Source organism: Condylura cristata, unplaced genomic scaffold (genome assembly GCF_000260355.1).
Source record: "Condylura cristata isolate star-nosed mole 26May11 unplaced genomic scaffold, ConCri1.0 scaffold00021, whole genome shotgun sequence".
NCBI lineage: Eukaryota > Metazoa > Chordata > Mammalia > Eulipotyphla > Talpidae > Condylura > Condylura cristata.
Window position 1 is genome coordinate 36,131,446 of NW_004567122.1, and position 23,870 is coordinate 36,155,315.

At 37.5% G+C, this 23,870-nt stretch overlaps 1 protein-coding gene across 1 annotated transcript; it reads right to left on the bottom strand.

Moving 5' to 3' along the window:
• Window positions 1-9,426: 9,426 nt before the first annotated feature.
• Window positions 9,427-13,488, bottom strand: LOC101636225 (chromosome unknown open reading frame, human C5orf46). Its single transcript, XM_012727828.1, has 2 exons — window positions 13,405-13,488; window positions 9,427-9,632 (listed from the first exon to the last, which is right to left on the bottom strand). The coding sequence occupies exons 1-2, from the start codon at window positions 13,472-13,474 to the stop codon at window positions 9,493-9,495; spliced, it is 210 nt and encodes a 69-aa protein (XP_012583282.1). The 5' UTR covers window positions 13,475-13,488; the 3' UTR covers window positions 9,427-9,492.
• Between the last annotated feature and the right edge of the window lie 10,382 nt (window positions 13,489-23,870).

Here is a 23,870-nt window from a genome sequence, read left to right on the forward strand (position 1 = left end):
AAGGGGATCCATTTTATTCAAAAGCCATGGTCTTAATATCAAATAGACTTCATGGTTTTTCAAGTTTTTCAGATTAATAAAGAGACTTAACTGTAGACAGAAATCAAAAGAAAAAGTGCAGGATTTCTTGATATCCAGAGACCTAAGAAAACATCCAAAATGGCCTTCCAGGTAAGTTAGGCAGCTTTGAAGGGCCACCCTTGAATTCCAGGCACTGTCATAGTCAGACATATTCTCACACCTTCGTTCAGATTCTCTCCTGTGGCTTATTTGCCCTCCCCTCCCTCTGTATACCTTCCTGTTCTTTTTCATATATCAAGACATCGCTGATGTAGCATTTCATCTGAGGAGTCCTCTCAGCTATCCCACGGGAGCATTAGTGGCTCCTTGTCTGGGTTCCCAGACCACCACGTCTGTGCCTCTGGTACCACACACCATGCTGCGTGTGCTGGGTGGTGGGGTCCTCATATCTTCTACAATTTAGTGTTAAATGCAGTTACTAAATCTTAAATCTTAGAAAAGAGGGAGCTCCTGCCATTTGCAGCAATATGGATGAATCTTGAAATCTTGAGGGCATTTACTAAGTGATATAAGTCAGACAGAGAAAGACAAAAACTGTATGATTTCACTTATATGTGGAATCTAAAGAAAATCAGATTAGAAATACAGAGTAGATTAGTTGCCAGGGACTTAGAGAGGTGGTAAGAAAAATGGTGAGTTGGTTCAGTGTTTCAAACTTCCAGTTATAGTGTCATTAAAATTTGGAGACCTCATATACAGCATGGTGAGTGTAGCTAATTATATCTTGTACTTGGAATTTGCTAATAGAAATTAATGAAGTTCTCCCTACAAAGAAAAGGTAACTGTGAGGTAATGAATGTATTAGCTAACCTTATTGTAATAAATCATTTCACAATAAAAATGTATATGAAGTCATCTCATACACCTACAGTTTACACAATGTTCGTGTCAATTCTGTCTTCAAACCAAACAAAAGAACGTGTAGAGGTTACGAAAATGCAAGGAGTGATTTGCCTGATATTGTGGAAAGTACTAGGTACTGTTCAAGGTTGAGTAGCTCTTCACTTTCTTTGTAGCCTTCTATGGTATTAAAGGTGCTTTGTATTTCAAGCAAACTTAAAAACAGGAGACAGATGAACAAACAAGATTTATTGAGAATATACTGGTGCTGCTTTTGGAAAGTGCTTGTGGAGGATAGGACCTGTGACAGCTCTATGCTCTCAGGCAGAAAGAAGCACATCCATCTTTTATTCTAGGCCAGAGCACAGCCATGATGGTACCAGGCTGTATGATTTCAGTCTTGTCTTGCTGTTCATGTTAAACACTTTTGGGAGAATCTTTTTGACTCAGCTGGGTCAGGATTCAGAGTGGCTCAGTCCAGAGACCCAGTAGCAATAATAGCTGCAATGCCACCCAAGACCTACCTTGTGCTACATTCGCCTATTTGAGACTCTTCCTTCCCTTTCACCCTGCCATTCCATACATAGCAATAGCCTTGTTAATTAAAAAAAAAAAAAAGTCAGTTTTTAAGTTTGCTAAGAAAATGGGCTCAGATATTTTTGAAAGACTTTCCAGAAAAGATGTAGGAAACTTCATACATTTTCAGAGTTAATAGCTTGTTCTTTCAAGTCAGATGCAAAGCATTTTTTCTGTTTTTGTTTCTGAAATTTTGGACTTGTTAACTTTGCACTTCAGTTCCTTATTTTAAACCATCTTTTGGTTATTCTGATGGATAATGATGTTTATATTTTTTATACTTTTTACAGCATTAAGAACTTGAGACATACTGAGGAAAAATTGCTGCTTAACAACTTAGCTACCAAAAATCTTCTCAATGAGCTAAGCTATGTGATCCCAGACAGGACACATTCTGATTTCTAAAAACAAATATGCGAGGTCAGGTGTTGAAAATAAGCTGTGTTTAGTTGAATTCAGGGTTAAGAATCCTGAGAACTTGCTAGGAGGTGCTTTGAAGCCTCTGTCCTGGAGGACTTGAGAAGCAGAAGAACTGGAAAAGCAGGATTTGGCTGCTTTTGGATTATTCTGGAGCCATGTAGGTGTGTCCTTAGAAACACAAGTCAGAGAGAGAGAGTGCTTAAGTCTTAGAAAAATACAAAGATCTTTTAGTTCTCCCTTAATATTTTTGTGCTTCTGCATAAAATATAAGATGGTTTATAATGAAATAAACTATAATATATATTTGAGGAAATAAGCAAGAACAACTAGGTAATATATGGAAGGAGAGTCAGTAACAGGCATGAAGGGAGAATACACATAGCTTCACTGAGTCATCAGTTTCACTGGGTTTCCAGATCGAAAGGCAATGACAGAAGCAGAACCAGTTAATTAATTCTATGATCAGAAAAGAATAAGCAATCCTTAGAGAAGGCACCTGTTTTTTGTTGCTTAAATTCTAAAAGAAGCTTTCCTCATGAAACTTAACTGCATGGAAATTGGCGGCATGCCCAACTCACTTTTGTCCATCAGTTGTGTGAGAGTTTTCTATTAAATCACCTTATTTAGATCCTTTTTTCCCATCTTTTATTTCTTTGATAACCTGAATAATCTAGTGATTTTCAACATAATTCTTGTTAAGAAACATGGAAATGTATACTTTAAAATGTAAGATGATTTAAGATGTAAAGGGACTTGATTTCATACAAGTGAAGGTTTTAAGTCTTCTACCATAAGGAAGCTGTGACAGTTTCATTGAGCAGAGGTTGGGTGGGACACAGATGAACTAGTTTTCTGATTATTGGAAAGGTTTTTTTGTTTGAGATCTTTTTATTTTGAGATCTTGCCTGCTCTGCTCTGCTCATGATCTGATTGTGTACAGTTTACTTCTTTGTAAAGCTCTAATACCTACCCCTTCCTCATGGTATTGATTTTTTTCTCCTTTCTTCAAGACATGGCCAAGGCATTTTTACACATAACTTTCTCTGCAATCCTGAGATACACTGCAAGGAGACAGTTTAGACTACATGTTTGTCAGTGAATGGACAGTGTTACTCACCTTGGTAGTACTAATAGAATCACAGGCAAGGATTAAATAAGCATTAAAGAAATGCACAAGAATGAAAAATATGTTGTAGGAGGTAGAGGGGGTTGATCTATCATCTATCTGTTGTGTGACTATCTATCTAAATTTGGGAGCTACCCAGAACTTGGCCACATTTTATATTTTCTATTCAGAGGAAACAGGCATGTTGTTGATTCATTTAATTCTAAAATTAATTATAAAGAATAAGCCTTACTTTTCATTAAACGAGGCAATTGCTATACAAACACAGCTTTTAAAACTCTTTGTGAAAAGGATGGTTACCGTGTTTAAAGATATACTCCTCATCAAACTATCCAAATTTTAATCTGTGTCTCAGAGTCTCAGAGGTTTCCTGCTCTCTACCCATTTTTTTTTTTTTACATCCTAAATTGAACTACTCCCTGACCATTAAGACCCATGAATTCATGCAGTTTTTTAGGTGAAGTTAAAAAACAAACAAACAAAAAAACTGACTTTAAAATCTGGAACAATTTTGTCCTTCATACTTTTGATACCAACAAGGAGAAAACTAAGGCTTTAGAGGCCAAGTGATCTCCTGATGGTCACACAGCAGTGAGCTGCCAGGTTAGAATCTGAACTTGCATCTTCTGTATATATTGCATTACCTTTTGCTCTTTCTAACTCTGTCATGTTATATCCCCTATCTCACTGCCTCATCCACTGAATCACTAAGGTGGCGCTCTAAGGATTTGGGGCATGGGTACCAGTGGGGAGAGGTTTCTATCAGCTGTCTGAATAAAGACCCAAGGTTAGGAAACAAAAGGTAGGCTGCTTCCTGAAAAGATAGAAATGGAAGAATGCAAGCACAAGTGAGTGCTTTTAGAAGTTTAATAGCTGGCTTTGGGGTGAGAGTCAGGGATGTCTGGATTGGGCATGTCTTAGCTACAATGCTAATTTCCATACATCAAAGCTTATGGAAAAGGATGGGCTACGTTTGGGGATTATGATAATGACTTTCTGCGCTAATATTAATCACACCCAAGTTATGAAATAGAGTCAGTAGGGCAATGGAGCTTTCCAAGATCACATATGAAATCAGAGTTGGGAAAGGCCATGCTTCCTGGAGATACATGGTATAGCAACTCAATTAACCAAAGCGATAGTGTTTTATTTCTGTGGGCACCTCAAGGCACATCTAGGATCACACAGCTTAATAGCTATTCTCTCCTGCCTCCTCCTCCACTGTTCTCTGTTCTCCGGTATACTGTCACTTAATGATAGAGCACAGACTCTGGAATGAGGCTGTTTGTATGCAGCCCATTCCTCCTCCATTATTATAACTTGGTCGTATTAATGAATCTCTAAACACAGGTTTTAATATTTTTAAATTTAAGAACAATAGTACTTAATTTTCATAAGATTGCTATACTGAAATTAAATACCACTAATACATCACTTTATAAAGTAAGTATTCAATTCATGCTAGCTATTGATATATAATTACCTTTTCAGCTCTAACACTTCTGTTTCCATAGTTCAATAGTTCTCGGGAGAGAAGTGAATAAAGAAACAGCAGGTATGTCTGAGCACTTAAACCATAATCGTTTGTGCATAAATCTAACTATTTGAGATTAGAGAGATGAAAGGCCATTCTCCCAGAATGAGACTGAGCAAATCTTATTCTTCTGAGTAACTAATTGTACAATTATACATGCTCTTATTCTCAGTGTACAATCCCCTCATTTCATAGGCCAGACTTGCACAAAGCCAGTTCCTGGCAGAGTTATGACAGGGATCAGCTCTCCGAATTCCCACTATACACTTGTTTCATCCCATAATCACACCTCCTCCCTTAGGAGAATCTTAAGTCAGGTACTTTAAGATGATACAAACACATCAACTAAAATCATGTTTCAAAGTATAGCAAAAGCAAAGCAAACAAAAACCTCTTTCTTCTTATAGACAGCAATGGAAATTCATTACATAAAATCAGACAAGCCCTTTTTGCTTTGCTGGATAGACTATTCTAGTTGTAAATTATAAATTAAAATCACCTGGAGAGGTCACTTTGATGCGTGTTCTCCTTGTTTATCACCAAATTCCAAAAATCCTCTTGAAAAAAGAAAAGGAAAAAAATGAAGTGTGAGTTAGATGAAAAGGAATGCCAGAATGATCACTAAGGTGTCTGAAAATGATTGGGCCACACTTTTCCCAGAGTCTAAAATTATAGTTTCAGAGTCATAAATGAATACCAGGCCCACGATACTCAGCTGTTCAGAGATTGGGTAGTGGGGAGCAGCTGCTAACATAAAAAATTGTGCTGCGGTTATAGTTTAGTGGAATAAGCAGGTACATTCAGATACTAATAATTTAAAAGAATAAAGAAAGAGAAGCTCTTATGAAGGTTCCTGCAAAGCATTATGAACCCCAGAGTAGGATTCCTGAATTTTCTAATATTTAGGTATCTGTGACATCTTCACATAGCCTGTTTTTGAAGTGGGCTTTAGAATATGTTTATATCAGCCAGGTGAACAGGTTGGACTTGAGGTTCTGGGGCCCATCATTATTGGCAGAATAGATCTTGAGGGGTATACAAGCATGGCCTGCTCTGAAATAACGGTCATGTGTGATTGGGACATTGGGTATTTGGCTTCACCAGTGGTGCTGTGATTGAAAGATATGCTGACACCAGGGAAGAACCTTTAGCATCACTGAGTACATTTGTTACATAGGCCATGGCAATTCTCATAAAGGTTTAAAGCTCAATAGTAGTAGAACCAAATTCATGGTTTTGTTAAATAACTTAGGTAGTAGGTAGCTATTAATCCTAGAGTGAGAAGAGACAGAATTGGTGAAATGAGCTATAAGTCTAATAGAAGGAGCCCATGAAAGAGATGATAGACTCAAGCAAGCAACTAGTCAGCTGAATTGAAGAAAGAATGGCGTAAGAAAAATATTTAGAAGGAGAATATTTAGCAATGGGATGAAGACAGTAACTGTCAAGAAAACGCAAAGAAGATGTAGAGGTTTTTTAATTCTGAGTGAATGGAGATGTGACAGAATAGGAACTTGAGAAACAGAGGAGGTTTATAAGTGAGATGATCGATTTGGATTTAGATCAATTGTATTTGAGGTATTGGTGGAAAACATAGGTGGAATTTTTTGAGTAACTAGCATTTCTCAAGAAAAAAATGCAATGCTTAGGTTTGCAATTCTAAATTCATAGTACTTTAGATTGTGTGTAATTTTCCCAACGTAGAAGCCCTGAAAAATCAGGCAGCCTGCATTTAGTGCCTTGAGAAGCAATAATGGTGTTTAACGGGCAGATGTATGAAGAAAAGTTAAAAAAAAAATGTGAATAGAATGACCAGATATAGGGAGAGAACAGTGGAACATACCATGACTGTAGTGAAGTAAAAACCCAGGGTAGAAATGGGGGAGTCACAAGAATTGGAGAATTCTCAGAGAATCAGAGGAATTAATATGTAGATTTTTCAGAATAACAGTGGGTAGAATGTAGTTCATAATTGTAAGGTAATCCAGAAGGCAAGTGAGGCGAGCGAGCTGGTTTGCTCACTCTCCTGAAAGAAAAGTACAGTATCTACCCTTTATTGTGTGCCTGTCACAGCGCTAAGGCATCATATCCAATGGGGGTAAATAAAGCAAGATTTCCTTCTTTGTGAGGTCCCACCATTTGTCATTATCCCAGTTTGATCAAATCCCAGTCAGTCCATTAAGGCCCAAATTGCACCTCGCCTTTACCATAAATACTCCCTTAAACCTTTCCCTGTGATGCTTGGTTGACATTTATTTTGCATGGGTTTTAATGATCCTTAAATTTGCTCATGTCTTACATAAGGACTGCAAATTTTTGAGAAGAATGGATTTATAGTCTAGATTTTTCCTCCACAAATTTAGACTCTACTTTTTACATATTAAGTCATTAAGAATTTTTTTTGGTCATTGATTTATTTTTAATTAATCAATTAATTAAAATGAGGTAATACTGGGATATCCCCATCAAGTCTTACCACTACAGTGCATCTACGACCGACTCACACAGATTCTACCATCACAGACCATTACGCCTCCTTTCCTCTCCCTTCTTCTTCTCCCCCTCCCCTCTAGGGATCTCAGTTCTCTGGTCAGCCATCAAGGGCTAGTTTTTAGCTGTCTCTGTCTGGAATATTTTATATTCCACATATTAGCAACATCATCCAATATTTATCTCTCCTTTTGACCAACTTCACTTAGCATTATTTATTTATTTTATTGCAGTAACTTTAATTTCCATCACTGTATGTGATGGTGTCTGTCCATCCTCGATTCCCTGCTATGTCTGTGGTTTTTGTGGTCTTCCCTAGAGCCGAGGGAGGATAGCTAGACTCGTTTGCGTGAACAGGGATAGCTGGGTCTCTGCACAAAGACTCCTCAATCAAATTAAATTAGATGGGTTTTAGGTTTGATCTCTAAGATTCCTGACTTAATGCAACAATTAGTTAGCTAATGCTTAAGTACTAAGTACAAGGTACTATGTATGCAATGAGCTGGATAGATCTGGTCACAGTATTTGAGACAGTGATATGCGATAACACTTTGATAAAGTAAAGTGAAAGAGAATAATTAACTAGAGGGTAAAAGAGACATTGTTCATAAATGTCACAGAATAGTTTTCTGAGAAGGGAATGGTTGAATGTCCTGCAGGACAAAGACACTAGAAAAGGAGAGGGTATTTTAGGTAGACGTCAAAGCAAGAACAGAGAACTTGAAATAGTTGTTAATTCCAGAAACCAAAATAATGTAATTGAGTCAGAATATAATGAAGGCAAGAGAAAACAGAAGATGAAGTGTCATTTCTGAACCCCGAACTGACAGCAATTTTTGAGCATTTAGTCAATTTACAAGATTGACAGAGGAAAAAACAACTATTTTTTATCTAGAAAATTCCCCAGGAAAGGTCTAAAAAACAATTTTTTGTTTCAACAACTTACAGTGCTATTGCATAATTAATAACATGAATTCAATTAATCTAATTGGAACCTTGTAAATAGTAGGTGTCAATCTTATTTGTCTATCAGTTTTCTCCTTTTTTATATTAACAACCTTGAGCATGCAAGAATTGCAAAAACAACCACAACAGGACAAATTACAAAAAGAAAAAGAGTTTCTAGGCCGTGCATGAGAAGGCTCCTGGCTATCCACATGATTATATGTTTTTTGTTTTTTTTTTATGCAGAACATATATTTTAAAATAACCCCTGATTACATCTTTATAGCAGTGATTCTTAATCTGTTATTGGCCAGAACCTTAGAAAATCTAATAAAATAAGTTTACCCATAGAATATAAGATTATCCATAAAAAATGAAGAGATTTACACCTCTATAGAGTCTGGATAAAATGGAAAGGCTATGTAGACCTTTAGGTTCAGCCACATAGCCCAGAGCAACTAATCAAGGGCTTTCAAATTTTATTGTACATCAGAATCATCTGGAAAGCTTATTATAATGCATGTCCTTAGCCTTGCCTCAGGAAAGTACAAGATGGTATATGGGAACCTGCTTTTTGTATAAAGTCTCCAGGGCATTCTGAAGCAAAGCAGGAGTAGTCCACACTTTGCCCAACTCTGCCTAATGGCCTGTGAAGGAGAGAATTAGTGAGCAAAAGGGCAGAGTAGAGGCTTGGAGATTGAAAGAACTTGGAAGTCAGAAGAGTAAATTTGATCCCAGAGAGCTGAAATTAGGTTATTTAATGAAGGGAGAATGAAGAACAGAACGACAGAAGTGTAAGATCAGAGTTGTGCTGACAGGAAGATGTGTTAGGAGTTGGCTACAGCCATTTGGAAGTAGGTTGAGAACTTCGGGAAGACTGTGTTGTGTCATCTACCACGAAGACCATTGTTCATGAACACAACAAATGTTCCTACAGAGAAGTTCTCAAACACTCCTCTGTTATTTCTGAAAGGATCAGCAGTTGTCTCTGCTAGGCCTGCCATGCACTCAAACTAGAAAATAAAGACAAGACACATCAAACCCAGCACTGATGAACATAATATCACTAGCCACCACCATTGCCAAAGAGTTACAGGGCCTGCATGGGGTGGGCTCTGCACTTCTTCAGCATCACCCATGAACCAACTGAGGCTTTCAGAGATGGGGCCCTTTGCCTGAGATCACCCAGCAAAGTAGCACGTGAATTAAGACCAGACCCTGGTGTTCTGTGCCCTGGCCTGGTGCACTCCCTACTAGGCCCTGAGACAAAATATATATATTTTACGGAAGCACTTAATGGGAATTTGCTCAACTCAAAGAATTCAGGGAAGTTCATTCAGCTACGAATATATCTCAAGGGAGGGCAAACTTTTTAATTAAAAATAATAGATTTGTGTGCACCATGATTGTGTGTCTCATTCTTTTTAATGCAGTGCAATTAACAAAAGGAACCGGACAAAAGCGAGATGTGTCCCAGTGCTTACGTGCTCCTCGTCATGGAGCGGAGGATGAACGCCACGGCATTCTCTATGATCTCTGTGCCCAGGAGATTGAGGAAGTTTGGTAACCCTGGCTCTGGTTTTTTGCCTGCATCCTCTGGCCCATCAGCTGGTTTGTCATCTGGAAAACAGCACAGATTTATCAGCAACAGGAAGGCAAGTCCTTTTCTTTGTACCTCTCCTCATTGTTTATGTAGCCTCTTGTATTTACTGAACACTTGATGCCTGCCCGGTGAAAGTCTCACATTCATTGCCTCACTTACTCCTCAAGAAAGAGAATAGATTGACGGTCACTGATACTTACGTAGACATTTTTTCCCTTTCTAGATGAGAAAACTGAAGCTCCTCAAAGGTAAGTAACTTGTCCAGAGCTAAGCTGCTCGTCCATGCTAGTTCCAGGATTGAACTGGTCTTAATGTCTCCCCATGTAATTATGGTAATGATAATAATGATGAGGATAATGGGTCACAATCACTGAGCACATACCTCCAACAGGTGATCTGCATACATTGTCACATATTGTTTGCTTAGCAACCCTAGGAAGTAGGCAACTTTTTAAAATCCCAATTTAAAGGTAAAGTAATAGAATCTGAAAGAAGTTTAGAAACTGGTTCAAAATCACAGTTAGTAAGTGGCAGAAACATAATTCAGTCCCATGTCAGTCTAGTATTAAAATCTGGATTCTTAAGTCCTCTGATGAATTGCACAGGCTAACAGAAAAACTGATTTAACCAATTGTGTTATAAAATCAAAAATAACAGGATAATAAAGATAAGGGTAAATCTTAGCATTTGTTCTTATTGGCTAATTCTGTAAATAATTATTTGACAAGTATTTTATAAATTTACTCATTCTTAGCAAGTATGAGGATGTTAGCTGACTGGTCTAAGACACCGACATGATTACTTGACTTGGAGAAGGCCTCAAGATACTAAGCAAAGACACAGGACAGTGATGTCAGGCCTCTTCCTGCTGGCTGAGAATCAAGTGTCCTTTAGATTGAAGGCCAAGGTTCCAGAAAGTGAGGCTGCTTGTATACAAAGTCCCTTGAAGGATTTTGGTTTTCTTCGTGGGCTCAATGTGTTAGTAGATTGAAAGGAAAGGGAGAGTGGCAGTTTCAGCAACATGTGGCCTCCCCCTCTGGATGGAGTAGGACCTTTGGGCTTTGTGCAGACTCACAGGTAGTTCTAGACTTGGTAAATGAAAATGCAGAATGCCCAATCAAAGTTAAATTTCAGATAAACAACAAATACTAGTATTTAAGGCATACTAAAACAAGACTTATTGTATCTCCAAAACTCAAATTCAGATTTTCTCTGATATTTAAAGTAGTGGCTGGCCTGTATTTTACCTGGGGACCCCACTATAAATTTTGACTCAAGATGACCCAGCTTGAAATATACCCCATGTTTTATGACTATCAAATTATGTCTTAAACCTTGCATCTATATTGCCTTCCGAAATAGAATCTCTTGGTTAAAAAAAAAAAAAAAGAGGAAAAGGTTTTTAATTCTGCAAACATTTATAGTTTGCTGTGTTACAATCAAAGATTGGATAGGGGCACCAGTCTGGGTGCCCCTAGAACCAAAATCTATGTACTGCTCATGAGGATTCATTCATTCAATTGTGGGTTCTTCTTGGGCCTACTCTCGTGGATATGGCCTGTGTTAAGAGTTAAGACGGAAAAGCACACGTGTGGGTGAGACCCTCACATCACTGCAGGGAAACCGCAGAGCTCGGCAGCGCTTTATTTCCTCACAGAGGAGGTTGTGGCGTGCCGACTGTGTAGGTTCCAGACCAGTGCTTTCATCAGTTGCTTTAATCCTCACTTAGCTCAGTGACGGTCTCATAGTTTTATAGCACAGAAAACAGATGTTTAGCAAAGTTAAATGACTTACTTAAAATCACAAATCCAGAAAGTGACTGAGTTGACGTTTCAACCTAGTTATTTTCAATTCCACTGGCCACATTATTTACATAAATTCACACTGCCTTCAAGCACTTGTTCTCTGAAGACATTTACCAGGTGCAAAACAGCAATTTCTTGCATGAAAACTTCTTTTGTTCTTGCTGCTATCTGCCTACTTGCATAACAATTTCATTTTATCGACTTTATATTCAAACAGCACTAGATGTTAGCTTTTCAGTATGCATGGAGGTTGGGATTAGACGATGTGAATATCGGATCCTTGCCTCAGCCCTCAGACAGCATAGCATGGAGAGGCACTGGAGTGTGGTGGGTCATATTTAGGAGTCCTGCATGCCTGTCGGCAAAAAGAAATCAGCTCTGTAATGTTGGAAGGTGTACTTAACTACTCTGTCTCTCACTTCCACAGTGTGTTATTGTCAGAATTTAAAAGTATTTTGTATATCATTCATATATATCCTATACGTATATATTCATCTTTATCTCATATATATATATATTCATCTTTATCTCATATATATATATGTACATATACCTATATGTACATACTACAATGCCAGGCCCAAAGTAAGCCCACAGTTAGTTCTGTTTTATTTTACCAATAATAATATTACTGTATTATATGTACGTATATATACATACTAGAAACAAAGTAGCAAATCTAACAGCTGAATATTTTCTCTATCCAAATATAACATAGTATAGCCTTTATTTACACTAACTGCCTGGGTGAGTTTCCTTGTCAGTGCAATCACAAATTCTGAAAAAATAGAGGGCTGCTGATGTATTTAAATTTTCATAATATACAAAGTGTTTCCAAAAGCATGTTCATTGTTCTGTCTGGTGAGTTGATGCTTATTCTTTTTACACATGAAGAAACAGGTTCCGTGCAGTAAATGAACCAGCTATTTATTTCAGCATCCATGACAGAGAGAGCAGGGCTGGTCTTTAGGATGCGTCCCACCTTCCACGGCACTACGATAATTACTTTAGGTTTAGTCTGAGGCTGTCTCTACACACATGCTTTTGGATTGCTACCTGTGTGTTGTGCTGGTGGAATACAAATGGCTGAAAGCTAGGTGTTCTGCCAAGTTACATTTGGAAAAGTTCAACTTTTACTAAATATTTACCAAGTTTTTGCACTTGTCTGTATTTTCTGACTTGCCACTCTGAATAGAGACAAGTTAAGCGCTCACTATCTCCTGAAGCCAGAGTAATTAATGACAATGCTGCATGCTGTCTCGTGGCCCATGTATGCTTGGGACAGACTTGAGGAAGCACATGTTTAATTATAATGGAAGAATCTAGAGAATCAGTCCATCTGTACCCAAGTTCAAGTAACTTTCCTTCTACAAGTTTGTTTTATTAACCATAAAAGGATTTTTTATGAGAATCAAATGAACTGATAACATGTGATAACAGTAAGTGCATATATATCGGGTTCTTATTATGCTTTTCTAATTTCTTTTGTCTCTTGTTTAATTTTCATGATAACTTTAAGAGAACTATATAACTATTGCTACTCACTTTTGTGTGTGAAGCTCAGAGAGGATAAATAACATACCTGAAGTCACATTTCTGATTTACCATGGAGCCAGGCTAGGAATCTTATTCCAGGGTATATACTCTTCACCTTTGAACATGATTACTTAAAATCATCCAAAAAAAAAAAAAAATCCCCCCACCAGATTCTCAAGGAATTTTTAATATAATAGTGTTACTATATCATGTCATATATAAAAAAATCATTCCAAACTTCAGTCAATGAAGATAGAGGCTGTAACTGAAAGAAGCACAATTTAAAAAAAATTCTGCTTTCTTGTTTAGGAGATGTTTTCTCCCAGTCCTCTGTTCTTTCTGCAGTGCCCAAAGCACCCCCTTCCCTTTATTTTTTGGTTTAGTGCCACTAACTTCCTCCAATCGCAGCTCACTATTGCACAGGCGAACCAAAAACAGAAGTACTTACCGGCGTGGCAAGTCAGGATTAAGATAAGCAGTCCAAAGACAATTGTCAAGCGAAGTACTGAGACAGCCATGTTGTAGCACTGGGTATTGGTGTAGATAAATTGTTCAGATGCACCCGAAGCCTTGCTCCATTTATAGGTCATTTATAGATGACATCACCTGCTATGGAATTCAGGTTGTTGCACAAGGTGGCTCGCTCCTGGATCTCTAATAACGAGCCCTGCCCTAGCTGTCAAACCTAAAGTTTTTCATACAGGGAAAGAAAAACCTTCATTTTGCTAATGTGTATTTATAAATGGCACTGGAATAACCCTTTTGGAAGTAGTTCCAGTGTTAGTGTTGTTAACTGGAAAGGCATCAGGCAGAATTACTGTTGGGTGCCAAGGAGTCACGCAATAAATCAGATTGGCGAGGTGTGCCTGCCCCCTCCCTGTCCTGTGCCTTTCCCCACCCTCTAGCTAATTACCATTCCCACCTGGCCATGCCCTTTCTTACCCCCGTGCCTTGCTCTTTCTTTATCCTGGGATATGCTCCATATCATCTCCCCTTGGAGCAGCCATCCCTATTTTGTGGGCTCAGGTTCAGATGCCCTTTTCTCTGGACAGTCCCCATGAAGACCACTTCACTCTGCTCCAGAAGTTTCCCTTGCCCTATTGTTTGAGGACTGAGGACTTTGATAGCTGTCTTCTACTTTCTATCTTAAGAGCAGAGCATTCACTTCTGAATCCACAAGGAAGCTTATATAGTATTGACCTTGGCCTCAGCTTTGACTTTAGCTCTCAGGAAGCTTACTTTGATTCTTCCAGGCAGATCTAAGGGCTCTGTGCCTGTCAGGTGCCTGTTCAGATATTGTTTGCAGTAGGTTGTAGGCTCCCAAGGGTGAGATATCTTTTTCATAGTTGAATACATACTACCCAAGACAGAGCAAACATTTAAAAAGAAAAAGCAATTAAATTATTTGCACCCAGTGAAAGACAACATTGGTTTTGAGGTGTTGCTGTGTCTTTCCGAAATAAAATACTGTTCCTTTTGGATACACTCAAGGGAATACAATTTGGTTCAGATCTATTATAGATGAGACGGGTTATCCTCAGAATGTTATGTGTTCATTTAGTTGGAATGTGTATTCATGGTACCCTAAACTTATACATTGACCAAAACTTATCTATAGAAAGCACCCAACAAATAAAGATAAAATGTCTGATAACTATAAATATATTTAATGTATGCCATATTGGTATTAATTAAGAAGCTGCCACTTATCCTCCATTAGCATAAACAAATGAATTTTACTTTAGGTAGAGGAGAATCTGAGATGATGAAAGAGGTTTTTACCCACGCTAGAAAGAGGAAGATGAAGCCCTTTGGCAAGAATGCTACTCTAGCTTGATAAGAAAGAATGAGAATGAAAGGAATAGGATATGTTTTAATTCCAGTGGACATTTCCTTGCACAACTATATCAGTGTTCTTTCTCTGGGTAGGAAAGAATTGAAATTTGGATTAGCAATCTCATACAGAGATTTTACTGTGTTAGAAGCATGAGTTCTTGAATCAGACACAACTGAGTTGTGTTTCATATATGCCATTATAAGCTGTGTGACCTGTGACTTTAGAAATATGTCTAGTTTCTATACGCCATGATTCAATATCTACAAAATGGAATGGTGATGCCTCTTGGAGTTGTTTTGAGAGTGGATGAAAAAATACGTGCCCAAAGTACAGTGCCTTTTACATACTATGTGAAAATAAGTGATAGAATTGTGCTTGTAGTCAGTGCTAACCCCGTTTTATTCAACTCAGTTTACCTTTGATTGTCCCAGAGGAGGAATGACAGTTAGCCATGAAAGAAATAGAAGCATTAGAAATAATAATGATGATGATAATAATAATATGCTAACGTTGCTCACTCTGACCGTGTATTAAACAAGATTCATATCAAGAAAGCTATTGGGAGGCTACCACTATTATCCTCATTTTATATACGGAAATTCAAGCTTACAGAAGTTATGCAATTTGCCCAAGGTCACAAATCATGTATGAGACAGAGCAAGGAATCAAACTTAAGGACACATAATTTTAAAGTTCCTCTTCTTAATTACATTATGTTCAACTAGCATGAGCTCAGTGCTGCTGCCAGCAAAAAATCCTTGAAGAACACATACTCACCTGTGGCTGCTCTGTTTTTTTCTTATTAGTCTGGGTTTCCCATTGTTCTTTGAGTGCAGGTCTGATCCACATTATTCACCTCTGTCATAGCTCAATGTGGTATATCAAGCATGCAGGGTACACGTGCCTTCTTACTACTGGACAGAAAATGAACTGGACATAGGGCTGGGGAATAAAATGCAGGGTACCCAGTTAAGTTTGAACTTAGATAAATAGTAATTTTTTTTTTTAAGATTTACTTTATTTTTGCATACAGAACTGGGGTACAGGCCAGAGGCTCAGGGGCAGTGAGAGGCTTCACCAGAGACAGAGTGGGGAACAGAACAGGCAGATCGACGAAGTACACTGCTGAGGGGAGCAGCGGGCGGGTCAGAGAGGTCTGCCACGCCATGTGGTCACCTCCAGGGCAGGCGGGACTCGAACTCATGCAGAAGCGGCTTTAGAGTCTCAGTGCTGTGCTTTAACCCGCTGCGCCACCAGGGAGGGCCGATAAATAGTAATTTTTTAGAATAACTGTATCACAGACATAGTTTATGCTAAAAATTTTTGTTGCTTAAATTTAGATTTTACATGTAATCCTCCACTTTTATTTGCTGGATCTGACAACCCTACCTAGAGAGGCCCTCATGAGTATTTTCCTGTATTAAACTTCAGGTTAGAGAGAAAAGCAAGAGTTAAGTGGTCAATAAAGGGTAGTATGTGAGAAATTCAATCGTACGTGGCAAGAGGAAATTATTGAATAGTGCTAGTTCCTCCAGTTTTTCAAGATATTATTTATTTGTTGTACTACATCTTGTTAATATTTTGACACTTTCATATCTAGGACAAGTCCCTCCACCCCCATCCCCATATGCTTTATAAGGAAATCATAAGCTCCTCTCTTGGTTCTTTCCAACTAATGTTTCAAAGTAGCTCTAAAGGTGTATTGTATGTGGCTTCAGGTTTGGCTGCCGTCCTGTATGGGAGGAGCATCTGTACACTGAGTGTGAATTTACTGAGGAGTGCTCATACTCTGTCTCCTAATCACTTTTCTACGCAGAATTTAGACTTGGGTAATCCTCATGCCACACATCAGTATATTAATTTCTTATTAATTTATTGAACTTGTGCCAGTTGCATAGTGCTGGGGACAGGAACACCTTGACCATGCTTTAGTTGAGGAAGCAAATATGTAATCAATAATTAAAATTTAAATATTAGAAATGCTATTGGAGTTATGAAAGATTCCTATGGGAGATTGTCAGGGGTGGTTAACATTGCCTGGGCAAGTGGTCATGGAGGTGATTGATTGTTTGTGGCCTTGAAAAGTAGATGTGTAGGTGTCTGCAAGCAGATGTGGAGAAGGCACCTTACATGGGAGGACAGACATCTGCAAAGACACAGAGGCTTGAAAGAGCACAGCATATTTCTAGGAACAAATCCTACAATTCTCAAGTTTTGATATTAAAAGTAAAAATTAAAGTGAACTGAATTTCAAAATTAATTTTAATTAATGGACATGCTAAGAAGACATAGTGGAGAGAGAAAGACAAAGGGAGGAGAGAACAGAGAACATTGAAAGGGAGTCAGAAATTGCAAATCAGTAGGTATTAATGCTCAGAACTGGATTTTCTTTGTTCTTTTCCTGTTACAATTTCAGATAAGCACATTGCTATCCATCCAATTATCAGTCCTTCCGATAAAGAAAGATGCAAATTTCCTTTAACTCTTTTTTTTTTATTACAGAACCTAAGCTCACAAAGTTGTATCCACTAAAATAGTCTCCACATTTATCCAGTTCTCATTTCCACAATAAGTATCTTAGATTGTGATTTTGTCTTGACCGTTGCACTAATAATCTAGTCGTCTTGGTATATGCCTCCCTCATCTCCTCAAAACTGCTATCGTTTTTATCTTTCTAAGCAAACCTATGTTTACATGTTTGGTCATTTCTCTAATAAGTTCCATGGCTCTCTTTTACATATAGATAAAACCCTTCATGTTGTATTCTTACGCAGTAGTTCCAGCATCATCTAGGTCATGCTATAGAATGATTCTTAGAGTGCAAGGTCTATAGACAGATGGCCTGCATTCCATCTCTGACTTCATCAAGGTTAATGTTTACCTGGGCATGTACCAGAATGCTCACATTACATATAGCCAGTCTGCTATGAAACACTGGTATCTGCACCCGCTTCGCTGTATGATACACATCCTCCCAGTGCTTAATAGCACCACTTGGCAATTTGTTAATACTAGCTAGACTTCAGTTGTCCATCTTCAATATGAAGGTAACAAGAGGATCAACCTTAATACGGTTTTAATATGAGCACTGAAAAGATGCACAATGCATTTCAAAGGTCATTATTTACATTTGTTCCCCATCACTCTCATAGCATGTAAGTTCCCTTCTTACCTTATACTTATCAAGTATATCTCTAGACTTTTCCATATTCTATCATCCCGCTAGTTTTGTTTGGAATATCCAACCCTTACCAACTCATCCTTCATACATTGCATCCATGAGAAAAACATTGTGACCACATCCCTGACCTAATCCATAGCAGAATTAATCACTTCTGTTGTGGGCTCAGTCTGCTTAATGACACCTTCAGTAAGCCTCAGCATGGAACAGGCCTTTATTTATCCTCAGATACCCTCTGCCTGTAACCATGACTGTCAAGTAGACAATACTCAATAAATGCAGTGTTCACTTGGTTGAAGGAGCAGTTGGGGCCAGTGGTGATGATTCCAAAGTCTTACGGAAATAAGCCAAAGCTCAGCTCAAGGGAGCAGGTATAAACAAGCAAGGCAGTTAAGAGTCCAGTGACTTTTGTTTTTCTAGCAGTTGAAGTTTGGGGGAGGGTGGAGGCAACATTCCAGAAGAGGCACTGACTCATGCCTTACTTGGTGCCTGCAGTGGGATGAGGGGGACTCAAAAACACAAATTAGCATAAATTAATACATGGAAACAATGACTTTCCCCTAAACTATTAAAACCTTAACACTAAATTCACATGTAAATAGTTCTATGCCAGTCATATAATTTGTCTGTGCTAAATAAGGGTTTACTATACTTAAATCAGATGTTTTGTGGTATCAAATGAGGTAGTAAATACAGAATTGAATAAAAAATATAAATTTCTAACCTATAAATTGAAGAAAAACTGATTAATTAAAGATGCTTTCCTATTAAATCAGTTGGGTCAATATTGGTGACAAATTAGATCTCTGAAAATAGTCATTTAATTCAAAAGTAGATAATAAAGAGAGCAACATAAGGAATAGGTGGACACAGAAGCAACATTATAGATTTAGCACAACCATAATAATAGTCACTTTCAATGTAAAAAATCTTAAAGCAGAGATTGTCATACTATACTGTAAGCAAAGACTTGCTTTAAATATAAAGACATAAATAAGAGTGCAAAATTTTTATTATTATGAAACACTAATCAAAGGAAACCTAATATGATTATTTTAATATCAGAAGATACAGTATTCAGAACAATGAATATTACAAGAAATAGAGGGATACCACAAATTACAAAGGGATAAGTTCATTAAGAAGATACAAAAATTCTGTATGTATATGCCTTTAACAGTCGAGCCTCAAAATCTGTGCAGCACAAACTGACAGACTAGAAAGGAGAAATGCCTAAATCTACAATTATATTTGAAGCTTTATTAATATCATCTCTTGGTGATTGATAAAAAAAGCAGATAAAAAAATCTAGATATAGTAATCCTGAATACTATTATTAACCAAATTGACTTAAATTTAATATTAAATAATGTACCCCAAACAACAGAATACAACTTTTTTTCATTTATGGTGAAACACTGTTCAAGATGAACTTTACTGGGTAATTAAATAGACCTTAAAAAGAGAATTAAAAGAATACAAAGTATGTTTTTCTTTACTGTGATGGAATCATACGAGTAATCGAATAACCAATTATGTCAAAGCCCCCACATATTTGAAAATTAAATGTATGGAATCTGAAGTAATGCACAATATCCCAAGACAGTGTAGTTAAAACTAAATAAAAATAAACATCTGAAAACTTGTGAGGAAGCTATTGCAATGCTCAGCAGCAAATCCCTAGCATTAAATAGTGTATATAAAGAGAGATAAGTCAGTGACCTCAGTTTCCACTTTAAGAAACTAGAAAAAAAGCAAGTTAAGCAAAAGTAACATGTTAAATATATGAGTATAAATCAAAGGGAAAGAGAGAAGCCAATGAAGCCAGAATCTAACCCTTTGAAAAGTAATAAAATAGGTAAACATCTAGACAGACCTAAGGAAGAGGGAGTGGGAGGGGGGCGGAGAGAGAGAGATTAGATAGAAATTGAACACACAAATTACCAATATCAGGACCACCTAAGGGTATCATTATAGATCTTACAGACACTGAAAAATAATAGATAGTAATTCAATCAACTCTATAGCTATAGGTATGACAGGTTAGATGAAATGGACAAGTTTCTGGACACAAACTGAAGATCATTCAGTAAGAAATAGGTGCTTTAAATAGTTCTCTATTTATTAAAAGTATAGTACTCGTACTTAAGTTTTCAAAAGAGGAGACTCTGGGGTGAGATAACTTCATTAAATCGGTGCTGAAGAGCTTTATTGAGATAAAATAAACATACCATGTAGGTTTTGGACTATTCATTGAATTGTCATCATCAATTTCAAAGCCTTTAAGTACCCCCCAAAGAAGTTCATACCGAATAGCAGGCACTTTTCCCTGCTTAATCCACCTCTCCTCCAGTTTTAGGCTACCATTAATCTGCTTTCGGGCTCTATAGATTTGCCTAATATAGGCATTTCATATAAATGTAACCCTACCCTCTTTCTGCCTCTGGCTGCTTGGAGGGGAAATTGAGGCCATTTTCCAAGCTTCTGCTAGGCATGGTCGTTTGGAACTGCTTGCTCCCTCTCAAGCTGAGTAAGCAGACATGCAGCACTGTGCCAATAATCTCACGATGCTCAACTCCTTCCGCTACCACTCATTGCAACACTGTGGATGTGGACCTGAAGCGAGTGGCAAAGGGGTAGTAGTGGTCACGATGTGTCCATCTGGCCAGCAGGAATCTAGCTAGCAGAAGGCCGTCCCCTCCTCTATGTGGCCCCACACCCCCCAAGAAAGCCCAGGCCACCCTCAGCAGCACCCGGCACTTGATCCGCAGGGCCAGGGTCATCCTGTGCAGCCAGACCCTCGTAGTGAAGAGAAGGACTTGCCCCCCACTTCCAGAGCTTCTGAGCACATCCCCCAGCAATACAGGTGTCAAAATATAACAATAAGTAAATGCAATCATACAATATGTGATGTTTTTTCCAGTATCTGTCACTTAGGGTAATATTTTCAAGGTTCATCCTTACTAGAGTTATAACAGTACTTCATTCCTTTTTATTACTGAGTGATATGCTAATGTAAGATAGACTGAATTTTATTTATTCATCCTACAATTGATGGCAATTTGTGTTGTGCCTTCCATTGCACTTATAGATAATGCTGCTATGATCATTCCTGTGCAAGTGTTTGGACAGATGGGTGTTTTTGTTTCTCATAAGCATATACATAGAAATAGAACTTCTGTATCCAGAGTTTATGTCATAAACATAAATCTATGTTTTTAAAAATATTTATTTATTTATTTATATAGAACTGGGGTACAAGCCAGAGGTACAAGGGTGGTGAGAGGCTTCACCAGAGACAGAGTGGGGAGCAGAACAGGTAGATCGATGAAGTACACTGCTGAGGGGAGCAGTGGGTGGATCAGGAGGGGTCTGCCATGTCCAGGGTGGGGAATCAAACTTACACTGAAGTGGTTATGGCCAGCTTGCAGTGCTGCATCCTAACACACTGCACTACCAGGAAGGACCCCATAAATTCTGTTTAATCTTTTAGTCACTGCCAGACTCTTCCCAAACAACTGCACCATTTGCATTACTTCTAGCAGAGTTTTCAGTTTCTTTACATCGTATCTAATCCTTGTTATTATGCCTTTTTAATTTTGACCATTTTAATAGGTATAAAGTGCCATATAATTTTGATTTTTATTTACTCCCTATTGGCTAATAATACTGAACTCCTTTCATAGTGCTTATTAACCTACCAATTTTATGGTGCCAGTATTTCCATGCTACCAAGATCAGGGGAAAAAAAAGAACAACTATGAGTCAAGAAAATGACAGATCAATATCCCTCATAAGCATAATCTTCCAGAAGAAATTATTAGCAAATCAGCTAGCAAGATTTATACTTAGAATGCAGTTATTCAGTATTTGAAAAATCAGTAAATGCATTTTACCATAATAAAGAAGAAAAAATCATATAATCTTAATATATACTAAAATCATTTAGCAAAATTTAGTATTTAGTATATGCATATAGTTCTCAGTAAGTTAGGAGTAGAATTGAAATTCCTCAACTTGATGCAAGGTATCTATAATGCCCCTACAACTAGCATCACATTTACTGTTGAAAGATGAACGCTTTCCCTATAAGATCAGAAAAATGACACATGATTTAGACTCACTACTCTTTTGATACTACTTTGTAGGCCCTCCCTAATGCAGTGTGTCACAAAAATGAAGCTAAGTGAATACAGATGGAAAGGATGAAATAAGACATTATCTGTTCACATAAGACATAACTATGTAGAAATACCTGAATAAGTTTATAAAAATGTTACTATAGCTAACATGGGCATTTAATAATGGCTTCAGAACACAAAATTAACATACAAAAATCAATTGTATATCTGTGTACTTCTAAATAACAGTTGGAGATTGAAATTCAAATATACCATTTCTATTTGTGCCTAAAAAATAAAGCACCCAGATATAAATCTAACAGGCTATGTATAAATTATGGATACTGATATCTGTAATTTTGTTGAAAGAAATAAAAAACATGTAAGTAAAAAGATATATTATGTTCATTGTTTGACATATGAGATATTGTTAAGATAGTAATGCTACCCAAAGTGATCTTGCATAGAAACTAACAGTAATTTTAAAATTTATATGGAAATTTTTTAATGATTTATTTATGCATACAGAACTGGGGTACAGGCCAGAGGCGCGAGAGCAGTCAGAGAATTCACCAGAGATAGAGTGGAGAGCAGAACAGACAGATTGATGAAGTACACTGCTGAGGGGAGCAGCAGGTGAGACAGAAGTGGCCTGCTGCACCATGTGGGTCATTTCCCTGTCTGGGGATAGAACTTGTGCTGCAGGGGGTGCAGATAGCCTCATGGTGCTGTGTTTTAACCTGTTGTGCCACAAGGGAGGACCTTATATGCAAATTTTAAAAGCACTAGAAAACTCAAGAATTAGAAGTACTGAGACACTTTTGGTAAAGTGTCAGGACAAAGTTTGAGGATTCACAATAGTGATTTCCAAGACCTCTCTAAAGCTCAGTAATTAAAATAGTGTTTTAATGGAGAAAGAACAGGCATATCACTGGGGTGGGGGGCAAACAGTTCAAAAGGATGCTCACCCTTAAATGGTCAACTGATTTTCAACAAAAGTGCACACACAGTACAATGGAGAAAAGATAGTCTTTTAAACATGTAATGTTAAAAAAACTAAAGTCATATGCCAAAAATACAAAAATAAAAATTGACCTTTATCTATACCTGGTACTATATATAACAATTAATACAACATGTGCATAGTCCTAACATAAATAACATAGTCCTAACGAAAATTTTTAGATAAAGCCTTTTTTAGATGTAATACCAAAAACATCCAAACACACAAAAGACATAAGAAAAGCCAAGATAAGTCATAGGAGAGGAGAAAACTAAGGATTTATAGCCAAAATGTTTAAATTATTTTCAAACTAGATAATAGGAAAACAATTTGATTAGGAAAAAAAAAAGGCAACATGTATCAAAAGCTATTTCCCAAAATAGATATGTTGATACCAAGTAAGTACATGAAAAAAAAAAAAAACACCTGATTTGTCATCAGAGAAATGAAAATTAAAACTATAATGGGGTAGCCCTGTCTGTCTGTCATTTAGAATTTCTGAAATAAAAAAACAAAACCCCTTAATGATGCTAGAGAATTACTAAGTGAAATTCTCACAGGTTGCTACCATTTGGCAGTTTGCTATAAAGTTAAATAGTTAACCATATGACCCAGTGATCCCCCTCAGGTATATACTCAAGTGAAATAAATAATATTAATGCTAAAACATCAGGGATGTTGATAGTGACTTTACTGATAGCAGCCTCCAACTGGAAATAACCCAGTATCCATCAGCCAGGGCCTGGGGAAAGTGTGGAGACACATCCAAAGA

Excerpts from the sequence above, each read along its gene's own strand:
- LOC101636225 (XM_012727828.1), bottom strand. The coding sequence starts at position 13,474 with ATGGCTGTCTCAGTACTTCGCTTGACAATTGTCTTTGGACTGCTTATC. Across the intron at positions 9,633-13,404 it reads AATCCTGACTTGCCACGCCG|ATGACAAACCAGCTGATGGG; the intron begins GTAAGTACTTCT and ends GCTGTTTTCCAG.